General features: G+C 41.0%; 1 protein-coding gene across 14 annotated transcripts in view; it reads left to right on the top strand.

Moving 5' to 3' along the window:
* Positions 1–405: 405 nt before the first annotated feature.
* NPNT (nephronectin) overlaps positions 406–23,657 on the top strand; it is an 80,831-nt gene continuing 57,579 nt past the window's right edge. For 5 of the 14 annotated variants that reach the window (XM_055587877.1, XM_055587886.1, XM_055587882.1 and 2 more), the window contains exons 1-3: positions 406–543; positions 2,724–2,824; positions 20,668–20,718. In XM_055587877.1, coding sequence (XP_055443852.1) covers positions 473–543; positions 2,724–2,824; positions 20,668–20,718 — 223 coding nt within the window. In that variant the 5' untranslated portion in view covers positions 406–472. Of the gene's footprint in view, positions 544–1,072; positions 1,274–1,534; positions 1,640–2,285; positions 2,474–2,723; positions 2,825–19,957; positions 20,205–20,282; positions 20,372–20,667; positions 20,719–23,657 lie in introns of those variants that run through there. The other 9 variants (XM_055587878.1, XM_055587883.1, XM_055587889.1 and 6 more) reach the window with 8 other exon arrangements.

The following is a 23,657-nucleotide window of genomic DNA, read 5'->3' on the forward strand; positions in this document are numbered from 1 at the left end:
TCAGACTTTCCTGCTGAGCACCCTGCTCTCCCTGGTCCAGGCCGGGCTGGCAACTTTTCTCCCAGCCTGGCGCTCGCCCCGCTTGGCTGGTCCCCAAGAGACTCTGCCTTCCTGCAGTGCCCCCGCCCCCGAGCTTCCCGCCGAAGGGCCGGGCGCCCTCCACCCCTCACCCGGGGACCCGAGGGCGGCAAGCCGAGCGCACGCGCGCCCCCCGCCCCTGCGCCCCTCCCCGCAGGCGGCGCGGCTTCCCGGGCAGCGCCTCCCCTCGCGGGGAGGGAGCCGGAGGGGCTCGGGACGCTGCAATCAGACCTGCTCCGGCTGCGCGCAGCGCGGCTCTCCTCCGAGAGGGGCAGCAGTAACCTCGGCGGCCGCAGCTCCTTGGGGGAGCTGAGCACGCCTCTTCTGCGCCCCCAGCACCCGCCACCTGCTCCCCGCTTGCAGCTGAGCCTCCGCCCGGGACTCGCCGCCCGAGATGGATTTCCTTCTGGCGCTGGTGCTCGGGTCCTCGCTCTACCTGCAGGCGGCCGCGGAGTTCGACGGGAGGTAAGTCGCCCCCCGAGGACCCTCTCCTGCTCTATCCAGCGCTAATTTCACACCGCCCTGGAGTCCCATCTCTCTGCTCTCGGGCCAGAAACGGGGCCACCGCACGGCCTCGGCGGGAGGAGAGCCGTCGAGCAGCCGTCTCCACCAGTGGCTGCCCAAGGCCTAGAGGGCGCGCCCCCTGCGCGTCCGGGAACCCGGGGAGGCTGCGCTGCGGGGTGGGCCGCCGAGCCCTAGTCGGGGCTGCGGGAGAAGGGAGGTGGAGCCCGGCATCTGGGCTTTGAGGGCGCGGGTTAGCTGCCCCACAGGCGGTGACGTGCGGGACATCCCTTGGGTGGGAAATTCTTGCTTTAGACAGCTCTGCAGTGGGGAAACTTCCAGGTGGTCCGGGCCACATCCCGCCTGGGGGCTGTCACGATGACTCACACAAAGAGTAGGGAGAGGAAGCCACTGTGTTTCCAGAGGGAGACCCGTTTGCTTCCCCACTTGGTTTCCTTGGTGGGAGGGAGGACTCAAAATAAGGACCGAGGGGCCGGGGGGAGGACGCTGCGCGCGCGTGTGTGGGTGCCTGTAAGCACACACAGCTCCCGAGACCTCGGGCGAGCCTGACTGCTGCGTGCTCTGACAGGTCCCAACAACCCCAGGCTCTGCTCCGCTCCCCTGTCACTCAGCCGCTCCTCCTACCGCAGAGCGAGGAGCCCTCGCCCCGGCTGCCAGATCGGCTCCCGAGTGTGTGCGTGCATGCATGTGTATGTGTGTGTGTCGGGAGGGCGTGCTTGGTTACTCCACCTCGGTGCTATTACAGACCAGACTTGCCCCGAGCGCCCATCGCTGCTGCTTAAGCAGAAAATAGGCAGCAGGAGCCAGGAGAGATTTTTAACTTGGGTCCCACCGCCACCCAGTCAGCCCTCATGCAATGACCCTCACCCCCGCCCCCGCGCAGCCCGAGAGACTGCCGCACCTGTTTTACCTGCAGTCTTGGAACGAATCAATTCCACGATTGATTGGCTTTCTTGTGCCTGGAAGGAACGGAGGGGAGCCAGTGGAGCGCTGGAGAGAAAAAGCGCAGCCGCTTGTTTATCACCTAGTCTCAGGAAATGTAAAGTTCGGGGTTATTTGGCCTTTGGGCTCGGGGGCAGAAGCGGGAGATGAAGGCAAGGGGAATGAAAAGATTAGTAAAGTTAAAAAAAAAAAAAAGTGGGTAGCGGCCAGAGGCTGTTTTATTTTATTAAAGCAATGATTTCCCCACATTCGGATATCCTGTGCGTTTCTTGCAACAAGAAATAATCACATGACTATGCATACATTTTCATGTAGTCTTAAAAATATCTAAAACAGACGATTAAAATATTGATCCTCTGGGGTGGGGGCGGGGAGAGTCGTCGAGGTAGATGTGAATCTAAACAAGGAACCAATGTACCAAATAAGGTGTCAAAGTGGAATCTGGTTAGTAAATCGGATCCTGAAATCCAGTGTTTGCTTTAGTCCTTATTTATGTTAGAGAGGACGGTAACACGAATTGTTGATGCAGGAAGGAAAGTTTCAAACTACAAGGACACTTGAGATGTTAGCTACACTTTAAACTCTCCTTGGTTTCATTTAGTCTTCTTTCTCCAGTCCATTTTTTTTTTCTGAAAACTTTTTTTGCAGAAGAGTCATATCTCAAAAAGAGTTTTGTTCCATTTGATTTTGAGAAACCTCCCCTCTTTCTGCCCCTTCCCACAGGTACCCCCTTATACAAGGCAGACTTTTTTTTTTCTGCTTTGACATGTCTGATTTAATACTTTTCAGTTTACCATGAATCAGCCAAAACTGGCCTTCCCCTCAGTAACAGGTGTGGGCCTTTGAGGAATCTGTTTTATTTCAAACTTCAGAAACCATCCTGTGAGTGGCAGCCTTGAGAATTCTTGGTTTTAGCTGGTGCTATTTCCCTGTAAGAAAGGATCTTCCCCTCCTTTTGCCCCTCAATTCTTGCACTGTTGTATATATGTCTGTCTGATGTTTGAAATTAGATCATAGCAGAACCATTTCTCTGAAGGTGTTCTGTTGTTTAATTTCTTCAGGCATGAAAAGGATTCGTAGAAAATTGTTGGGTGCTATTAAAAAGTTTTTCTAAAGTAATGAGGAAATTATTTTTAATTTCAAGAGTGTCTTTATTTAATTTGCATCTTTTTGTTTGGTAGGTGGCCCAGGCAAATAGTGTCATCCATTGGCCTGTGTCGTTACGGTGGGAGGATTGACTGCTGCTGGGGCTGGGCCCGCCGGCCCTGGGGACAGTGTCAGCGTGAGTATCAGCCCGGACGTCAGCATCTGTGGGGGGCGGGCTGTCCACTGTCAGTCATGGCTTCACTGTGCACATCGGAGGGCTCCTTACTGAGCAAGGCTTCCTGGTGTGGTTCTGACGTGGGAGTTGCCCCTGACCTCTTACTCTGCCCCTTTCCAACTGGAATCCCCCCTCCTAAAGTAAGGTGCCAGTTTTGTTATTCACAGAGGTACCTAGGACGCTCATTTTAGCATTTGTCCTCGGGACCTCCAGCTCTTGTTTTCCCATCAGGCTTACTCTTTGCTGTGGGCTGTGAGATGGGGGTAAGATAATGAGTCTAGACTGTATTTACACTAAATAAACTCTGAACCTTGCAGCACTTGTAAATTCCTTGCCATAGCTGTTGTATAAAGTGGCCTATTTGTAAATCTTTTTTTTTTTTTGAAGTGAGATTATATTGACTGGATTCTAAATGGACCACCCAGTATAATCAAATAGCACTTAAAAAAAATCATTTTGAAGTTCTATGAGTAGTCAACATCATGTAATAAGTGCCAAATCAGAACACTGATTTTTTTTTACCTTTTCCATAATCACAGATGGATATTTAATGGTAGAAATCAGAGCCACACCCCAGAAGTTTGAGAAATTCATTCCCACTTTTTTATCTACATCTTAAAATTTTATCTTTCCCAATTGCCCTAACAAAAAATTCACAAAACATTCAAGTAAATTTCTGCGATATCTTTGGATCCCTAGATTGGTATGTCTGGTTAGATGGTGGAACTGAGTTCATTTCGATGTATTCCATTGTTTTTAACAGTAATAAAAAAGGGGCTTAGAGAAATATGGAAGGGTGGTTAAAAAGGCTGGAGTTGCAAAGGGAGGAGCCTGCCTTAGAGAAGTGTTGGCGAGGTGAGGAATCAGGTAAATTTCAGTTTGGAGAGCTAGGCATTTCTTAGTTATTTCAGTCTTTGGGGATGTCTGCCCCTAACTTCGTGAAAGAGGGAGAGTAACAGCCCTGGGTTGATGTTTCTGGTTAGGGAGCAAAAAGTAGAGGGGACTCATGGTTGGTTGCCCGCTCCTTGCAAGCCTCTGGGTCAGACTTGTTGCACAGCTGGGTCACTGCCGAGTTTATTTAAGGCAGATGGTGGTAACTCCAGTTTTTGGTAAACAAAAGAACAAGGTAAAGCTTCTGTGCCCCTACTGGTTGGTCTGTTTCACGTTGTTTTTAAGGGAAGATGGTCAGAGAGAAGAATGGTACCTGATGGACTATAGTCTATGGCGCCACTTTGCCACTGGGACAGAGGTGTTTGCACAGCTGGAGGCCACAGGTGTGGAATGTGAAGATCAGTCAGGTGTTGATAAGCGAAAGGTGAAGAGAGGACTCTTCTCTTGACCCAATCAATATACACACCTCTCCTGAATAAAAGATAAGTAGCTTCTTGGCAGGAAGGAAGGTAGTTTCCACCTCCTTCATTGCCTTTGTTTTCTGAACACCCCCAAAGGACTCTGGGGTGTGCACAGGCCCCCAGCCCCACCCAGGACAAGGCTGCCTGGCGGAGCGCACCTTCCGTGAAGGCAGCGAGCCAGGGCAGTCGGCAGAGGCAAGTGGGAGGATATTTGCACTCTGCCAGCTGTGCTTAAAGAATTTTGAGGAGAAAACTCTCTTAGAGGTTCATCAACTGTGGAATTCCCCCAGAAAGAGCTGTTTTATGTCTCTTTATCTTGGAATTAAATTTGCTCTGATATACACTGTCTTGGCAGTTCTGAATTTGAATGAGTTTAAAGACCTTTGTAGAGTCCGGTGGTATGACAAAATTTAAACATCCAAGTGATTGCCTGGCATTTCATTTTCTGTGCAGTAGTTTTCCCAGCAGATACGGGACACTCTAATTTTCTGTACCTTCATTTTGTTTCTGAAAGACTGCATAAGCAGTCAAATATAGTATTTGATAGTATTTATTTTTTCTTTCTTGCATTGGATCCGAGGAAGCTGCAACATGGCATGAGTTAGTTATTGAAATGGTGATAAATGTGTTAAGGTGATCCTTCACAAATCCCAGTTTATCTTAGATTTGATGAAAATTTGAGAGGCAGCATAATGGAGGAAATGTGGACTCTGGAGCTAGACTCCCTGGGTTTAACTAGTTCCACCACCTATTAGCTGTGTGACCTTTAACAGATCATTCAGTCCCTCTCTGCTTTGTTTTGCTCATCTCTAAAATGGATCTAAAATAGTACAATACCTCCTAGGACCGTAACAAAGTTGAAGTAAATTATCATTTGTAAAGCATGGAAAACTACTCCAGGTATACCCTATTATGTGTGTCTGGTGAAATTAAATATAAAGGAATACTGGTGTTGACAGTGTTGTGGGATGGGTCCTTATGTGCCATTAGATTCTTTGTTCTTTATACTGCCTATATTTTAAAAAAATGGTTCTGAGATTCTCTTTGTTGCCATAAAATAAAATGCCTTTAAAAAGGGCCAGATGGATCTTTACCGATGGATGCTTCCTTGCCTGTGTTTTATTTTTGCAGAATCTCAGATGGTCCCAGCATCTTTTACCAGTTCAGAGATCCCTCTGTCTTTGTTTTGCTATAAACAGGTAGAGAAATGTGCATGTTGAGGGTGAGTCTGCTCAAAGTGGGAGTGAACAGCACCAAAAAGAGGCTTGTCGGGGACAGAAGGAAAACTCCTGATTGGTTTTAAAGAAAGCTTTTGTGAAATTTAAACCCTTGTCACTATATTTATTCGAGGAAAATAGACTTGCTATTCTTTAACAGTTACATCTGGTAATGGATTACCTATAAAAATTCCAAACAGCTTCTGGGAAATTTAATGTGAAAAATGTTTTTGCCTTTCTGACCCTTGTATAATCTCAGTCCCTTTCCCATGAGGAGCGTTCTCCCTTCCTCAACAAGGTGCCCTGGGTCTTGTTTTTCTGAATGATTCACTTTGAAATTTTCCTTCAAATCAGCCCAGCAAAGCAAAAGGGAGCAATTCCCTCCTGCGTGCAGTACCTCCCAGTTTATCCCTTAGGAAAGGTGTAAGTTGGGGGAGATCTCACAGGCTAAAGCACTGACCCTGTGGTGTCTATTCCATTTGGTTGAGCAAATGTGAGATGTTTTGGTTCAATATTTATGTGAGTCAAGTATATGTATTTACCCAAAAGATGCTGTATTTCATTTTCACTTGCTGCCCACCTTTTCATGGACGATTCACCTGGCATGGGGCTTGCATGGCTCAGCCTGCAAGTCCAGCCACAGTTCCGCCAGACCTCCCATGCTTTCCTCTGGGACTAAGAAAGGAGGGACCAGAGATGCTCCCCAGCAGGCACAGGAACCATCCTGCATCCTGCCCATGGCACCCAACACTTCCACCTGGCCGGGGAAAGCACACCCTGTTCCAGAAATAGGCAGGTTACGTTTTCACTGTGCTTTCAGAGGTCATACCTGTATCTTCCTTCTATCCTTTGACTCTTTGTTTCGTATTCTTGACTCAAACAGATCTCTACATGTTGAGGATTCAAAATTGGAGTTTCTAATTAACTGTCTTGGACTTTACCTTTATTGACTATTGATATAACTCTGGACTGGAAAAGGGAGGTTTCCTATTATGTTTGCAGCACACCGGATGGGTCTATGTTTACAGAACGCAGCACGTTAATCACTCAGAGGATCACAAACTACTTGTTACTTGCTCTGTAGTTATTCTGCTTAACTTCCTTAACTTCCCCATCATGTTAATGAGACATTTCAATTACTTTAACAATTTCTCTACTCCTAACAAGTGGAGATCTCAGTAATAAAGGTTTCTCTGTGTTTCTCTGATTTTAAAAAGCCATGCATGCCGTGGAAACAGTTCTTAACTAAAAGCACAAGACAATTTGAGACAACTGAGTGGAGTTCTGACTTTTGTACCTGTTTGGCTATTTAACATTTCTCAGCAGCACTTTTCCCAGTTTACCAGTGGATTTCTAAGGTGCCCTGCAGCTCTAAATCCCACCTGAGAACTTCCTTTATTTTTTAAAGTATACAGGATCTAGACATTGCATTTCTGTATGGTTGTTTTTCTGTTTCCTGGGAGGTTTGGCTCTCTATGTGGCTGTAACAATAGTGTTTCTGTTGAAAGCACTTTGTAAAGGTGTGAAGAAAAATTCAAAATGCAACTAGTTCTAGGTTTCAACAAAGCTATTAAGTTTCTGAGTTCTTTGGCTGTCCTTGAGCAATTATTCTTAAGACCAGGAAAAACTGTGGGAATTTTGTTATGTTTCTTTGGAGATTTTGGTGAGAAATAAAACCCACACCTAAAGTTTGATTTTACTTTACTAGTTCTAAACCTCATTTCCTCCTACCGTCCCCCGCCCCGAAGTTAGTAAAGGCTGCTGCTGCTGCTGCTAAGTCGCTTCAGTCATGTCCGACTCTGTGCGACCCCATAGATGGCTGCCCACCAGGCTCCCCCATCCCTGGGATTCTCCAGGTAAGAACACCGGAGTGGGTTGCCATTTCCTTCTCCAATGCATGAAAGTGAAAAGTGAAAGTGTAGTCACTCAGTCGGGTCCGACTGTTAGTGACCCCATAGACTTCAGCCTACCAGGCTCCTCTGTCCATGGGATTTTCCAGGCAAGAGTACTGGAGTGGGGTGCCATTGCCTTCTCCTAGTACAGGCTACAACTGTACAATTGCCATGTAAAGTGAAAATTCTGGATTCTTAAAAGTGCTTGATAAACTTACAGGTTAGTTCAAGGACTAACTCAAGGACTGAGAAACAGTAATTCATTCTGAAACTGTTTTGGAGTTGTACCTCCAATAATTTCATTTGGATGATATGCATTATGGCTAATGATTGTGCATCACTAGAAAGAATGATGAGCAAATTATTGAATGTATTATTGCTGTATGTCAAATGAAATGGTTATTAGTTGAAGCAGAAAATTTTGATACAGTAAATGAAACACTTAAAATTCATATTTTATTCCTCATTCACGTCTGGTTTCAGAAATCCAGCCTCATAAAAGGAACATGATTTGTTCATTTTCGCTCCCTATGTTAGTCATTGATTTCATGTCCCTAGTCACAAAATACATAGATTATACCCTTCTGGGATTATTTGGATTTTGAATCCTTTTTAAAATAAGAGTAAACGAGAAACACCGGAAGTGATTTTGAAGGCCACCTCTAGTGTTCCCACACTGTTCTAGTGAGTGCCTTTCCCTTAGTGGTGAACAGCTGTGGCAGCCTGCGTTGGACATGAATCCATTTTATGGATGAAGCAGTTTTCTATACCCATACAACTGTATACATCCCCCCAGGAGTGGCTGGGAATCTCAAGGTGGGCTGTGCTGCTCAGAGCCGTGTTGAAGACTGCCAGCAGGTCCTGGACCAGCTTAATGGAGTTGAGCATGCTTCACTGTCTTAATGTTTATCAGCTTCCTCCTCTAATCTTGGGGTGAGAATGCAAAATGTCATGGTTTATTTTTGGAGGTAGGAATAAATGCTAGACTGTGGACCATCTTATAACTACTTTCAGCCCTCAATCTGAATTTCCACATCCTTAGGAAGTAGTCTTCAAGATAAACCAAACCATCCACTTTCCATGAAAAAGTTATTTAAGAATGGCATGTACTTTAGGTAACTTCAAGTGGTCCTGGAATGTAGATTCCACACCAAAATCAGCGCTGAAGGAGTTTGACTTTTTCACATAGGTGGTTTTGGAGGATGAGTCTTCTTGCAAGTCAAGGTTCAGAGAAATTACCTTGTTCATTCATTCTTTCCCTTGATTAGAACTGATCTTTATATCTTACTATTGAGAGCTACTAATTTCCTTAGAGGGCTTCCCAGGTAGTGCTAGGGGTAAAGAACCTGCCTGCCAATGCGGGAGATATAAGAGACGGGGATTTCATCCCAGGGTCGAGAAGATCCCCTAGAGGAGGGTATGGCAACCCACTCCAGTATTCATGCCTGGAGAATCCCCTGGACACAGCCTGCAGGCTGCAGTCCGCAGGGTTGCACAAAGACGGACCTGACTGAAGCAACTTAGCATGCTCCTAAGATCCCCATTTCAGTTAATCTGGGCGGGTCTTAACCTTTATAGACCAGAAATGTTAGCACTTCTCAGCCTGGGATATCAGGTCAAGTGAAAGGAAGCACTTTAGTGGCTGGAAGTTCAGCTGCTTCATCTGCCCTCAAATACCTGCCACATGGAGATGCTGCCTGGAAGCATATGCACATCTGGTCCCAAGGAGCCGCTTCTAGCCCAGAAACGACACTGTTTCCGCCTTCAAAATTTTTTGATAAGCTTTGAAAAATGTAGGTGTACTCCTCACCCTCCCCTCCTGTGGCAATTGTAATGGCAGTTTTCAGATGTAGAGTTCATGTTATCTGCATTTTCAGTCAATTGAACCAACCGCATGCGTTTAAAATGACAATCCAGTGATGCTGAGTGATTCTGCAGTTTCCTTCGGTGAATAATGGAAGATATCCACAGGGGAGATGAAAGGGAAGAGGAGGAGCATTCTTAGCCTTAATTCTCATTACTTCCCACTCCCGTAACTATAGTGGATATTTTTGTGTCTCTCCCAGCAATTTTGTGCAGGTTTAAAATTTTTTCCCACTAATTTTTAAAAAATATATATTTTATTTTATAAGAGTGTGTTCAGGTCCTTAAATACCCCTTGTTAGACAATATTACCAGGTTTTTGTATACTTTTCAGAAATATTTTACATATTTGTGGGAAAATTCCTGTGTATCTCCACCCCTACCTCTTTAATGCAAATGAAAGCATACTATATACCCCATTTTACCTTCTTAAAAATGCATCTTGAAGGTCTTTCTTTATCATCAGTACATGAAACAATTGATCATTTTTTAATGAATGTGTAGTATTCCACCATTGGAGAAGGCAATGGCACCCCACTCCAGTACTCTTGCCTGGAAAATCCCATGGACGGAGGAGCCTGTTGGGCTGCAGTCCATGGGGTCGATAAGAGTCAGACACAACTGAGCGACTTCACTTCCACTTTTCACCTTCATGCATTGGAGAAGGAAATGGCAACCCACTCTAGTGTTCTTGCCTGGAGAATCCCAGGGACGGGGGAGCCTGGAGGGCTGCCATCTATGGGGTCGCACAGAGTCGGACACGACTGAAGTGACATAGCATTGATATTCCACCATATGACTATGTTATAATAGATTAATCAAAAGTCTTCCTGTTCATAAAGTAATGGCATGAAGTAAACCTAGTCTGTACCTTCTTTTTTCATATAATACTACATTTTGGAGGCTAGTCCTTATCAATTCATGTAAGCCTGGCTCATTCTTCTAAATATGGATTACCATGTTATTGTTCAGTCGCTGAGTCGTGTCCAACTCTTTGCAATCCTATGAACAGCAGCGCTTCAGGCTTCCCTGTCCTTCACTATTTTCTGGAATTTGCTCAGACTCATGTTCATTGAGTCAGTGATGCTATCTAACCATCTCATCCTCTGCCATCCCCTTTTCCTCCTGCCCTTAATCTTTCCTAGCATCCGATCTTTTCCAGTGAATCAGCTCTTTGCATTAGATGGCCAAAGTATTTGGAGCTTCATCTTCAGCATCAGTCCTTGCAATAAATATTCAGGATTTATTTCCTTTAGGATTGACTGGTTTGATCTCCTTGCTATCCAAGGGACTCTCCAGAGTTTTCTCCAACACCACAGTTCAGAAGCATCAGTTCTTCAGTGATTAGCCTTCTTCATGGGCCAACTCTCACATCCATACATGACTACTGGAAAAACAACAGCTTTGACTAGATGGACCTTTGTTGGCAAAGTAATCTCAGCTTTTGGACACACTGTCTAGGTTGGTTATGTTTTTCTTCCAAGAAGCAAGCATCTTTTAATTTCATGGCTGCAGTCACCATCTACAGTGATTCTGGAGCCCAAGAAAATAAAGTCTGTCACTGTTTCCACTTTTTCCCCATCTATTTGCCATGAAGTGATGGAATCAGATGCCATGATCTTCGTTTTTGGAATGTTCAGTTTTAAGCCAACTTTTTCACTCTCTTCTTTCACCCTCATCAAGAGACTCTCTAGTTCCTCTTTGCTTTCTGCCATTAGAGTGATACATTTTCATATCTGAGGTTGTTGATATTTCTCCCAGGAATCTTGATTCCAACTTGTGATTCATTCAACCCAGTATTTTAAATGATGTACTCTGCATATAAGTTATATAAGCAGAATGACAATATACAGCCTTGATGTAATCCTTTCCCAGTTTGGGGCCAGTCTGTTGTTCCATGTCTGGTTCTAACTGTTGCTTTTAGTCCTACATATACGTTTCTCAAGAGACAGGTAAGGTGGTCTGGTATTCCATCTCTTTAAGAATTCCTAAGGTTTGTTGTAATCAACATCAAAGGCTTTAGCATAGTCAATGAAGCAGAAGTAGGTTTTTTAAATTCTCTTGCTCTTTCTATGATCCAGTGAATGTTGGCAATTTGACCTGTGGTTCCTCTGCCTCTTCTAAATTCAGCTTATACATCTGGAAGTTCTCAGTTCACGTACTGTTGAAGCCTAGCTGGAAAGATTTTGAGCATGACCTTGCTAGCATGTGAAATGAGCACAATTGTACATTTTTTGGCATTGCTTTTCTTTGGGACTGGAAAGAAAACTGACCCTTTCTAGACCCTTTCTAGACTCTAGTGGTGAGTTTTCCAAATTTGATGTATTGAGTGCAGCATTTTAATGGCATCACCTTTTAGGATTTGAAGTAGCTCAGCTGGAATTCCATCACCTCCACTAGCTTTGTTCATAGTGATGCTTCCTAAGGCCCACTTGACTTCACACACCAGGATGTCTGGCTCTAAGTGAGAGTGATCACACCATCATGGTTATCTGGGTCATGAAGATATTTTTTCTACAGTTCTTCTGTGTATTCTTGCCACCTCTTCTTAATATCTTCTGCTTCTGTTAGGTACTCGCCATTTCTGTCCTTTATTGTGCCCATCTTTGCATGAAATGTTCCCTTGACATCTCTAATTTTCTTGAAGAGATCTCTAGTCTCTCCCATTCTATTGTTTTCCTCTATTTCTTTGTATTGTTCACTTAAGAAGGCTTTCTTATCTCTCTTTGCTATTCCCTGAAATTCTGCATTCATTTGGGGATATCTTTTCCTTTCTCCTTTACCTTTTGCTTCTCTTCTTTTCTCAGCTATTTCTAAGGCCTCTACAAACAGCCACGTTGCCTTCTTGCATTGCTTTTTCTTGGGGATAGTTTTGGTCACCACCTCCTGTACAATATTGCAAACCTTGGTCCATAGTTATTCAGGCACTCTATCAGATCTAATCCCTTGAATCAATTTGTCATTTATGCTGTATAATCATAAGGGATTTGATTTAGGCCATACCTGAATGGTCTAATGGTTTTCCCTGCTTTCTTGAATTTAAGCCTGAATTTTGCAATAAGAAACTGATGATCTGAGCCACAGTCAGCTCCAGATCTTGTTTTTTGCTGACTGTATAGAGCTTCTCTATCTTTGGCTGCAAAGAATATAATCAGTCTGATTTTGGTATTAATCATCTAGTGGTGTACATGTGTAGAGTCTTCTCTTGTGTTGTTGGAGGAGGGTTTTCCTATGACCAGTGCGTTCTCTTGACAAAACTCTGTTAGCCTTTGCCCTTCTTCATTTTGTACTCCAAGGGCAAACTTGCCTTTTATTCCAGGTATCTCCTGACTTCTCACTTTGGCATTCCAGTCCCCTGTGATGAAAAGGACATCTTCTTTTTTGGTGTTAGTTCTAGAAGGTCTTATAGGTTTTCATAGAACTGATCAACTTCAGCTTCTTTGAAAGAAGAAGGCATAGACTTTTTCTATGAAGAAGTGGGTGGTAGGGGCATAGACTTGGATTACTGCGATGTTGAATGGTTTGCCTTGGAAACAAACCAATATCATTCTGTTGTTTTCCAAGATTGCACCCAAGTACTGCATTTCAGACTCTCTTGTTGACTATGAGGGCTACTCCATTTCTTCTAAGGGATTTTTGCCCACAGCAGTAGGTATAATGGTCATCTAATTTAAATTCCTCCATTCCACTGGAGAAAGGAATGGAAAACCATTTCAGTATTCTTGCCTTGAGAACCCCATGAACAGTATGAAAAGGCATATGACATCAGAAGATGAGCCCCTCAGGTTGGTAGGTGTCCAGTATGCTACTGAGGAAGAGTGGAGAAATAGCTCCAGAAAGAAGGAAGAGTCTGGGCTAAAGCAGAAATGCTGCTCAGCTGTGGACATGCCTGGTGGTGAAAGTAAAGTTTGATGCTGTAAAGAACAATATTGCATAGGAACCTGGAATTTTAGGTCTATGAACCAAGGTAAATTGGATGTGGATGCACCATAATTAATTTTAAATTAATTAATTAAAAAATCCCCTATTTATGTATATTTAGATGGTCTTCAGTGCTTTGTTTTTACAAAATAAGCTGTAGTGAATACCTTTACATATTCATCATCACTATTGTATACATACAGATGTGCGGGAATTAGAGAGTCATTCTGTTTTTATGTAAGTACAGTTACTAAATAGTTCTCATTTTATTTTTATAAAATTTCTTGTATAAAACATGTAACTTAAAGGAGATTAAGTCATGGATAATATTACTGAACATAAACCTTCCATTTAGTCACTTTCTATTTTTGGCTCCTTAGAAGATACCTTAAAAGACAAGTAGAATGGATTTATTTCTATGGTTTTATGTCCTACCTTGTTTGGAAAAGGATGTGGTTTCCAGGAATGAGTGCCTTAAAATAGGAAAATAGAATTAACAAAGTCTAGAGGAAGAAAAAGGATAGAACAAAATTTAAGATGGGAGGAGAGTTAATAAATGCAGACACGTAAGCCATAGGAGTCAAATTCTGTTGTACAATTTGGCTCTTAGTTTTTCCTAGCCAAAGAGAAAAGGGAATTTTCATTGCTCATATAATTCTTCTTGTTTGTTAGGGAAGAAGCAAGCCAGTTATTTGGGGGAAATTATGGCTTTTACCACATACAGTTCTGAAAGACTTTCATGTGGTATTTAGAGAAGAGGGGTGAATGATGGAGTGGAAGGGGCCACAGCAACATTTTTACCATGAACTAGTGGTGGTTTTGTGAAGCTGTTCCAAAAAAGAAGGCCAGCCTAAGATGAGGCCTTTACTCGAGAAGTGCAGTTCGTAGAAAACTATTCAATATGCAGCTTAAGAAACATTATACACACTGAGCTGTCCATTTTTTTTCTTTCTTTCTTTTTAAATGAAACAAAGATGAATATTTTTAATGATAAAAGGTACAATTTATGAAGAAGATAGACATCATAAACCATTAGACGCCTAACAACAAAGGAACAAAAGATATGTACAGCAAAAGTCAGAAGAAATATAGGGGAAAAGAAAAAAATATATGATCAGAGTAAGACACATTAACATTTCTCTGAATATTTTATCAGGTACAGAAAAAAATAAGAATAGGAGCATCTTGAATGATGTCATTAATAATTTAAACATAATAGATTTCTATTTATATTTATATTAATCTTATATCTTACACAAATATATTTAAAATTTTGTTTCTCATATGTTGTTATTAGATGTCCATGGGACATTTAGAAAAACTGGCAAAAAGATACACATTACTGAATTTTAAAAAGTAGAATTCTTTCCTTTTTTTGTGTGTTTGTTTGACTTAGCATGAATAGAATGCTAGATTTCTAATTTAAAAAATAAGTATGCAACAAGCAACAAAGTTTTACTGCATAGTGCAGGGAATATAGTCAATACCTTGTAATAACTTATAATGGAAAATAATTTAAAAAATATATATATATATATGGTATAATTTGAGTCACACACTGAGCTTTCTGATGGCTCAGCTTGATTCATTCCAGAATATCTGGCAGCAATGGGTTAACTATATGGGATTTTGGATGGACTAATTGGATGAACCAATTAGATTTTGGTTAGACCAGACAGTTTCAAGTTAGGATCTCTAACAATGTCAAGTTTTCTGTAATATTAATTAAAAGCTAACCATATATCTTTACTTTTTTAGCCCATGTATTTTAAGATCAGTCAGCATTTGATGGAGTTGGTACCTAGAGGCACTGGGAATGGAATACAGATAGATGTCTCCTAGGATCCAGTATCGGAGAAGGCAATGGCACCCCACTCCAGTACTCTTGCCTGGAAAATCCATGGACAGAGGAGCCTGGTGGGCTGCAGTCCATGGGGTCGCTAAGAGTCGGACACGACTGAGCGGCTTCACTTTCACTTTTCACTTTCATGCATTGGAGAAGGAAATGGCAACCCACTCCAGTGTTCTTGCCTGGAGAATCCCAGGGACGGGGAAGCCTGGTGGGCTGCCGTCTATGGGGTCGCACAGAGTCGGACATGACTGAAGGGACAGCAGCAGCAGGATCCAGTATAATCAGAGGCTCTGCAAAGAAATCAGTGGGAGAATTTTTTTGTATCAATTTTAATGAGTTATTATTTTTGTATTCATTGAACATCAGTGTGAAAGTCATTATCATTTTGTATGTACTTTCTCCTTTTTGCGCAAATTATGACTTGGCATAAGTGGTGAGGCACGAATGCATCATTTATCCTACTTACGCTGTAACATGGAATAAGGGCCAGTGAGCCAAGAAACAACAAAATCTTTGACCAGTGTTCATTTCCCCAAAGCTCCTGATTGTTATACATGTGCAGAGGAGCCAAAATGACTCTTAGTTTTTATTTTAGTTCACCTGCATCTCATGGAAGGCTGCTTTAAATAAGCTACTTAGACCTGAATAGACTCAAAACAGGGTCTCAGGTCACCATCCAGACACAAACTTACCTTCACTGGGGCCTGAGGAAAGCCTGCCTGGCCTTCCCAGGTGGGGCTAGTGGTAAAGAACCTGCCTGCCAGTGCAGGAGACATAAGAGATGCGGGTTTGATCCCTGGGTCAAGAAGATCCTGTGGAGGAGGAAATGGCAACCCACTCCAGTATTCTTGCCTGGGAAATCCCATGGACAGAGGAGCCTGGCGGGCTACAGTCCATGGGGTCACAAAGAGTCAGACACAACTGAAGTGACTTAGCACACACACACATGAGGAAAGGCTAATTCTCAGGGACTCCTGAAGCTCCAGTGGCGTTGGAACCTGAAACTCTGGGGACACATATGCCCAGGAGAATCACTCTGTATCAGTCTCTCTCTCTCTCAAAAAAGAAGAGGACTCACCATGTATCTTGAGAGGGCACCAATCCAGTAAGTCCCCCACCTCTTTAGGAGAAACACAGAAAGGGGTTTTGAATGCCTTCCCTCAAAGATCAGCACCAACCGAGAATCTAACCTGTCCAAAAATTGCCACCTTGTATCAACCTGTAGGGGAGCCAAGGAGTTTACATTGCCAGGGCCAAGATCTTACACTTCTTTGTGGGGATTAATAAATGATCAGTTCTCAAAGAATTAAGCGAAGATAATTTGGTTTGAAAAAATTTAAAAGTGGTATCAATCACTGCCCATAGCAAAATATTGTTCATTTCAGTTCAGTCGCTCAATCGTGTCCAACTCTTTGCGACCCCATGCATCGCAGCAGGCCAGGCCTCCTGGTCCATCACCAACTTGTTAGCATAGACTTAATGGGATTGACGGTGTATCCCTGGAAATTGACCAGAGCAAACTGGTTGCAAAATATGGATCTAGTTACTTAAAAACTGGTGCATTGCAAGGTACAGAGTTCAGTTAAGTAATGTCAAATATAAAGAAACTTGTGCATTTTAAATTATATTTAGTGCATTTTAATGCACTAAAGCTTCATTTAAAATTTTCCAGTTTTACCACTTAAGTTACTGGTAGTGCCTAATTCAGATAATTATGGTCATAATATAATTACTAATAAAATTCCTAACAAAGCCAGCATAAAGGAATACATTGTAGCCTAGATGTGATAAAGTACTATTATATGTTAAAATAATGTCAGATACCCATGTGTTGTTACATATTCTTTCATAAATATTCTCAAGAATTGTAGTTTTACCTTAGCCTATGAAGCACAAGTCAATTTGTTATTCTTATCTGATTGAAGCAAAAAGAGATATGAATAATTAAGTTGGCTTCTTAGCTTAATTGTAGTTGATTTTGTAGAAGAAACAGTTTTCTTTTTAATTATATTTAGCTAGAAGCCCTCATTTTTTTTGCCATATTTAACCAAAGGCTGGAGACAGTCTTCATAGGTACTAGATGCCAGGGAAATACAAGTTAAGACTAAAGATTTGCTGTAGATGATTCAAATAAGGGTATTCTAGAATCAAATAAAATTTAAAACTGAACATTTAATTTGGTCAATATGTCTTTAACTGTCCTGTAGATTAACGATATAAATTCTCCAAATCTGACATTGTTTTCCTATTATAACATCATTAAATCACAAGGTTAAAGTTGTCCTTTGTAAATATTGCTGACTTATTCTCAACTTTTAGGAACTATGTCATCACAGTTAAAATTTGCACTGATGTACACAAATGAAGAAACTAATATTTTTGGATTTATGCTTAACTTTGCTGAAAACAATGCTGTTTTACAAAACTTTAGCCTTGTTTTCATAGATCAGAGTTTTCAAACTCAGTTTCTATGAAAAATCCTTAAACGGTCAGAGGTGTGTGTTTAGCACAGAAACTAACTCCTTGGATAGACTTTCTGAATATTAGCTTCATGCCACCCAAAATATTTTTCTAAAGCCTTTGTGACCTCCTGTTTTCTTTCACTGTTAAGGTTTTGTAGGTACTTGAAATCTACTGTCCAAATGCTTTCATGCCAACAAATAGCAAGTAATAGAAAAACACAAATTGCAGCTTATACTTAAATGTATTTTTTTTTTAATATACATGGGTTAGGGTACATGATTTTATATAATTTACTATGGTGATAGTTTCTACTAGATAAATTGTCCTAAGTTCATCTGATTACATAAATATTTCATGGTGTTTCATATTGATAAGGTTAGTTTCAAGTTCTTTTGTCCCTTAGATTGTTTTTAAATCACTGATGAATTAAAAAGTTCATTACATCTTTGTGTATGGTTCAAAATTACATCTTTGTGTATGGTCCTGTATAGCTTATTTCCTAATTAAGGCAGAATTGTGTTTTTGTTTTGTTTTGTTTTTTAAGCAATTAAAATGAAAATACAAAATTATGAAGAGATAATTTGTAGATTTGTTAAATGTTCTATTCTCTAATCTTGTGTTGAGGTTTGATGAATTTTGTAACTTAAATACTTATAAAGGAGTGGAAAGATTCCAGATTGTTACTCAAAATTCTATTCATGGGATCTGTTGTCTTGGATGTTGCTTTAATAAACATGCAGAGTTGGAGAACTGTCTATAAATAGTGTTTCCTGGGCTAATATTAACTTTTTTGACAATGAGAGATACATGAAATTTTGGGTTGGGACATAGAGAACATCTTAGAGTTACTGCTTTTTCCAGCTGGAGATTAAGGTTGGAAGATAGAGGTGCAAAGTCTGGGAGGACCAGTCCCTTTCATCTGGGAGCCTGGATTTATTGCCTTGAAGGAAGTGCGTGTATCATGCTTCAGAGGCTGTGTGATGATACACCGTAAGATAGGGATCCCTTTGGATAATACAGAGGCTCAATTCCTTTGGGTTTCTTATCCCTTATTTTACCTAACTCTGCCCAGGGCCCAGAATGGACTCCAAATCTGTGACCTGTGTTTAGCAGGCAAGAAAAGACATCCCCAAATTGTTTAGCTTCTCTGGTTTATGTTAGTTACAATTTTATAAAGTCATCAGAGTGCTTATGATGTTTAAGGATGCCTAATAATCACGGAGACCTGTCTGTAAAGTCAGAGTGTCACTGGGAACCCTCAGGTGTACTGAAGCAGTGGTCTGGGGCAAGTCTCAGGAGAGACTTCTGCAGTTGAGAATTCTCACTGGGTGGCTTGGAGCTGGCAAGATTGCATGTATTAAACACTATGGCTTTTTATAGTGGCTGTTGGAAAACTGATCATCAGGAGAAAATGAACAGGCGTTTCTATATTATGTGCTACGAATGAATCCTATTTTAGTGCTTTTCACCGAGGGGTTTATACCACACAAAAAATACATGTAGGGCATTTATTTTTGGCAGCTTTCACAAAAATTGTGGTGATGGTTGCCTATGAACATTTTCTTACACATCATTAGAGAATAGATTCCAGAAACTTCCTGGAAATAATTACTCCAAGTTTAACATTGCTTTGATTTAAAATGCAGTTTTGTATAGTTTTAAAATGCAAATTTTAGAAGATGGGACCTCGGCTAAAATTTCATTCTGGAAGTCTTATTTAATGGGTTTATTTAATATTAATTAATTATCTTATTTAATAGATACCAATACCATAAAACTTGATAAATCTATGTGTGTCAACACTGATTTAAGGGAAGTAGGAGAAATGTGACTCAACTAAGATATTATGAGACAAAAATAAACTATACAGAACTGTTTGGCTGCTTGGTACTAACATAACTAGTTAGAAAATAATGATGTTTGCTATTCTTTATTAGCTTATTTCACTTTTATTTTAAATCATTTAATATTTTTTATTGATAGATTATTCAAAATTGACATTTAAAGAGTATTAAAGAAACAGTATCCTTTTATATTTTTCCTTCTCATACATAACCATAGTCATGGTTTTCCTTAATATGCGATCCAGAATATAATTTGCAATTTATGCTTTGATTTATTTTCAGCTTTTTGCTTAGATTGTGCCTGATATATTTCATTATTTTAAGAAATGTATCAAGGTCAGGAGTTCTTTTAAAGTTAGGAACAATAACAAAAACAACATGCTAACTTGTAAACCCAATGGACATGAAAATAATACTCTAAAAAGCAAATGTTATGTGTGCCTTTAAAAGTATAAAGCAATCATTCTGGATCGATAAACTGCTAGTTTGAGTCAGATTGGACTTACAGTTTTTTTTTTCTGATACTACCCCAAAGAAGGCTCTATTCACCTTGCTTTAAATTATACAAACAAATAACACAAATGGACAGTTAAAGCGAATATTTTGTGCTTTAAAGAAGACTAATGTTTTATGCTATAAAGGCATGATCCAAAGAAGAAGTAATAAAATCACCTCTTCCCTTACCTCTAGGATTTCTAGGCTGGTCGAACCCTGACCATTACTAGTAGTGTTTCAAGTTTCTTCCATTTACTTTCATTGCACTGGGTTATTTGTATCTTCGAGTGAAATGGCTGAGCTTTCCCTCTAATTCCTGTTGCTATTGACAACCAAAGCAGCCATGCCAGAAGAAAATGCTGTGGAAGGAAAAGAAAAAAAAACTTTAATATTTCCTTCTCAAAGTTGGAGAGAAAAGGGAAACACAGTATGTAAGAAACAGGTAAGTAAAAAATAATATCAATTTAAAAAACTACCAGCCTTGGTTACTAATTGATCAAAAGTTTTAATTTTTTTTCAGATATTTTGTCCAATACTCATGTAAATAAAAGGATACTGTCTCTTGGAACCAAACATTAATATTCTGAAGATTAAAAATTGGATTGCAAGGTACAATGTCACTAGAGGTCTGAAATATTTTAATTTAGAATTTGAACTATGAAAGAATAGCACAACTTCAATTATTGGTGAATATTTTTGTGACAGAATGTTTTTTAATGACAAAATGGTGACTGAAATATTACTATTTTGAACATGTCCTAGATTTTTTTTGTTTGTTTCAGAAAAGCACTGAAAGTTGCAAATATGTAAGTCTCCGGGAATGTAACAAGTTGATAAATACCCAAGTCCAGCCTCCTTACAGAGAAAAGATCTGGAATTTCTTTTTTTGGACATTTGTTTTGCAGCTTTCTACGTCTTAAGGCAGAGAATAGCCAGGATAAGGTGCCAGCTCAAAGGTTAGATGAACATTTTTTTTGAAATAATTTCGGCTAATCTATGTCTTGAAAGGCATACTTCTAAATAATAACTTTATAAAGTTATTAATAAAACTTAACACTAGTTCTGTTCTTGAGTTGCTTTTGGGGGGAAGCTGTATTCCTTAGAGATGTGTTTATTCTGTTCATAATTTTGTTTTCAGTTCTTACATTAAACTTTTCCATTTCAGTTTATAATTGCTTTCTTCTGTTTTACAAATCTAATAAATTGACCTCCATTCTAACCTAAAGGACAGTTTATATTTTTAATACTTAAAGAAGCAAAAAAAAAAAATCCACCAAATGAAATTACTAACACCATCCTATCATTAACCTGAGGGAGTTGTGTCTCATATTCATTAATTCTCCATGGAAAAATCAGGTAAGAAATATTTTTATTGTGTAGCATATGTAAGATGTTGTACTAGCACCTAGGAGTGCTCATGCTATGATTTTGGTGCATAAGGAGTTTCTTGTTTTAAATATTCTTGAAAGTGAACAATGTCACCTGACAAATCATCCTTATGATACTTAACTGGAAATTTTTGGTGAAATATGTGTAATTCTGTTTTATGGATTTGGTACCAAAAAGACAATGTACTTTATATTTTTACATGTCAGAGAAAGTGTCTTTAAGGGGAGATTTTAATAAAACCATTTGGGAACAAACTTGATAGTTCTAGAAATGAATGTTAAGACTTTTTTCTGTTCTGCTAAGTCGCTTTAGTCGTGTCCGACTCTGCAACCCCATGGACGGCAGCCCACCAGGCTCCCCCGTCCCTGGGATTCTCCAGGCAAGAACACTGGAGTGGGTTGCCATTTCCTTCTCCAATGCATGAAAGTGAAAAGTGAAAGTGAAGTCGCTCAGTCGTGTCCGACTCTTCACGACCCCATGGACTGCAGCCTACCAGGCTCCTCCGTCCATGGGATTTTCCAGGCAAGAGTACTGGAGTGGGGTGCCATCGCCTTCTCCATTTTTCTGTTCAGAGAGACTTAAAAAATCAAAGCATGTGTATCTTTTATTTACTGTCAGCTATAGGATTAACTATCAGAGCTATGGCTGAAGTTAAGGAGTCAGTGCCAAAGAATATAATTTGGGTTTTGTCCCCAACACATGTGGGTTCAGGACTCTTTCCTGTGACTCACCAACTATGACATACTGCTGCTGCTAAGTCGCTTCAGTCGTGTCCGACTCTGTGCGACCCCATGGACTGCAGCCTACCAGGCTTCTCCGTCCATGGGATTCTCCAGGCAAGGACACTGGAGTGGGTTGCCATTTCCTTCTCCAATGCATGAAAGTAAAAAGTGAAAGTGAAGTCGCTCAGTCGTGTCTGACTCTTAGCAACCCCATGGACTGCAGCCTACCAGGCTCCTCCGTCCATGGGATTTTCCAGGCAACAGTATTGGAGTGGGGTGCCATTGCCTTCTCCCATGACATACTAGATATTTTATTTAAGTTTTCTGAGCCACGGTTTCCTAATCTTTAAACCTACTGGCAGGATTGTTGCTGGCCATAAGGAAAAAGCCTCCTCCTCATGAAGAACAGTTCTTGATAAGTGTTTGAACTTTGAAATGGTATTTTACCAGGATCCATGATAGCATCCTTGGTATATAGCATGTTTTAAATTACATTTTGTTTACCATGCCCATCATTTGGAAATAATCCATTGGAAGTAGTAGAAAATTTCTCAAATTATTCATGTCTAAAGTAAAAATTGTCATTGGATAACTGCCTGTGCTTCTGAACCATTCCTTTTCCACTTCTTTAATAACATCCATTTGCAGATGTCAGAATGAGGTATGGTTTTGGTTACCTAGCCCAGGAAAAAGGAACTGGAAGAATTGAATTGTAGAATTACATGTAGAGTTACTTAGAGATTTATTTGACACACATTTGAGAGCTTACTAAAGGTAAGGAGCTAAGTTAAGGGCCGGGAGAGAGACCTTTAGTAAAAGTTTAATCCAAGTTTAGTAAAACATGGACTGTTGCTTAGGAGGAGCTGATTTGATAAGTGAAGTGAAGTTGCTCAGTCCTGTCTGACTCTTTGCAACCCCATGGACTATAACCTATCAGGCTCCTCTGTCCATGGGATTTTCCAGGCAAGAGTGCTGGAGTGGATTGCCATTTCCTTCTCCAGGGGATCTTCCTGACCCAGGAATCGAACCCGGGTCTCCTGCATTGCAGGCAGACACTTTACCATTTGAGCCACCAGGGAAGCCCATCGATAAGATGGTTGTCTCTTATTCCTTCCTGGATTCTAAAGTAGGCAATAGTTAGGGATTAAAGAGCTGAGGCTGTTTAGAGGAAGAACTACTTCTGCCGGAGTGGATCAAGGAAGATTTCACAGACTCAGTGGGCTTCAGGTGATTCATGCATTCAGTAGCTACATACTGAGGGCTATCCCCTGTCTCATCCTGGGCCAACCACCGCAGACATCAGTAAGATGAAGCTACAGGCGTTGATGTCATTCGCTGTCTGTGTGGAAGGCCCGCAGATGAAGACAATATTGGATGAGAAGTGTGTTTTGATGCAGGTGTGCTTTGAGATAGGCACTGTGAAAGCCCATTGCAGTGGGCAGCGTCCCAGCCAAGAGTGATGGACTGGTGGCCCAGCTGTATCCTCGGGATTAAGTCAAGTGAGGGATACCGGGCCAGATAAAAATATACACTGAAGCCTCAGAAGCCAGAGTTAGGGGCACATTCCAGGCAATGTAAGAACCTTCATCTGGGCATTGGGGTGTGTGTTTGAAGGGTTTGTGATGACAGATGCTGTGGGAGAGGGAGAAATGAGCTGACTTGCAGAAGGCCTTTGATGGCATCTTAGAGTCGTGTTTATCCCAGGGCTGTAGAGGAGCATTGTGTAGATTTTAAGCAGGGGAATTACCCAATCAGATTTATATTTCAGAAGTTATAAGCTCATT

The sequence above is a fragment of the Bubalus kerabau genome, chromosome 7 (assembly GCF_029407905.1).
Source record: "Bubalus kerabau isolate K-KA32 ecotype Philippines breed swamp buffalo chromosome 7, PCC_UOA_SB_1v2, whole genome shotgun sequence".
Lineage (NCBI taxonomy): Eukaryota > Metazoa > Chordata > Mammalia > Artiodactyla > Bovidae > Bubalus > Bubalus kerabau.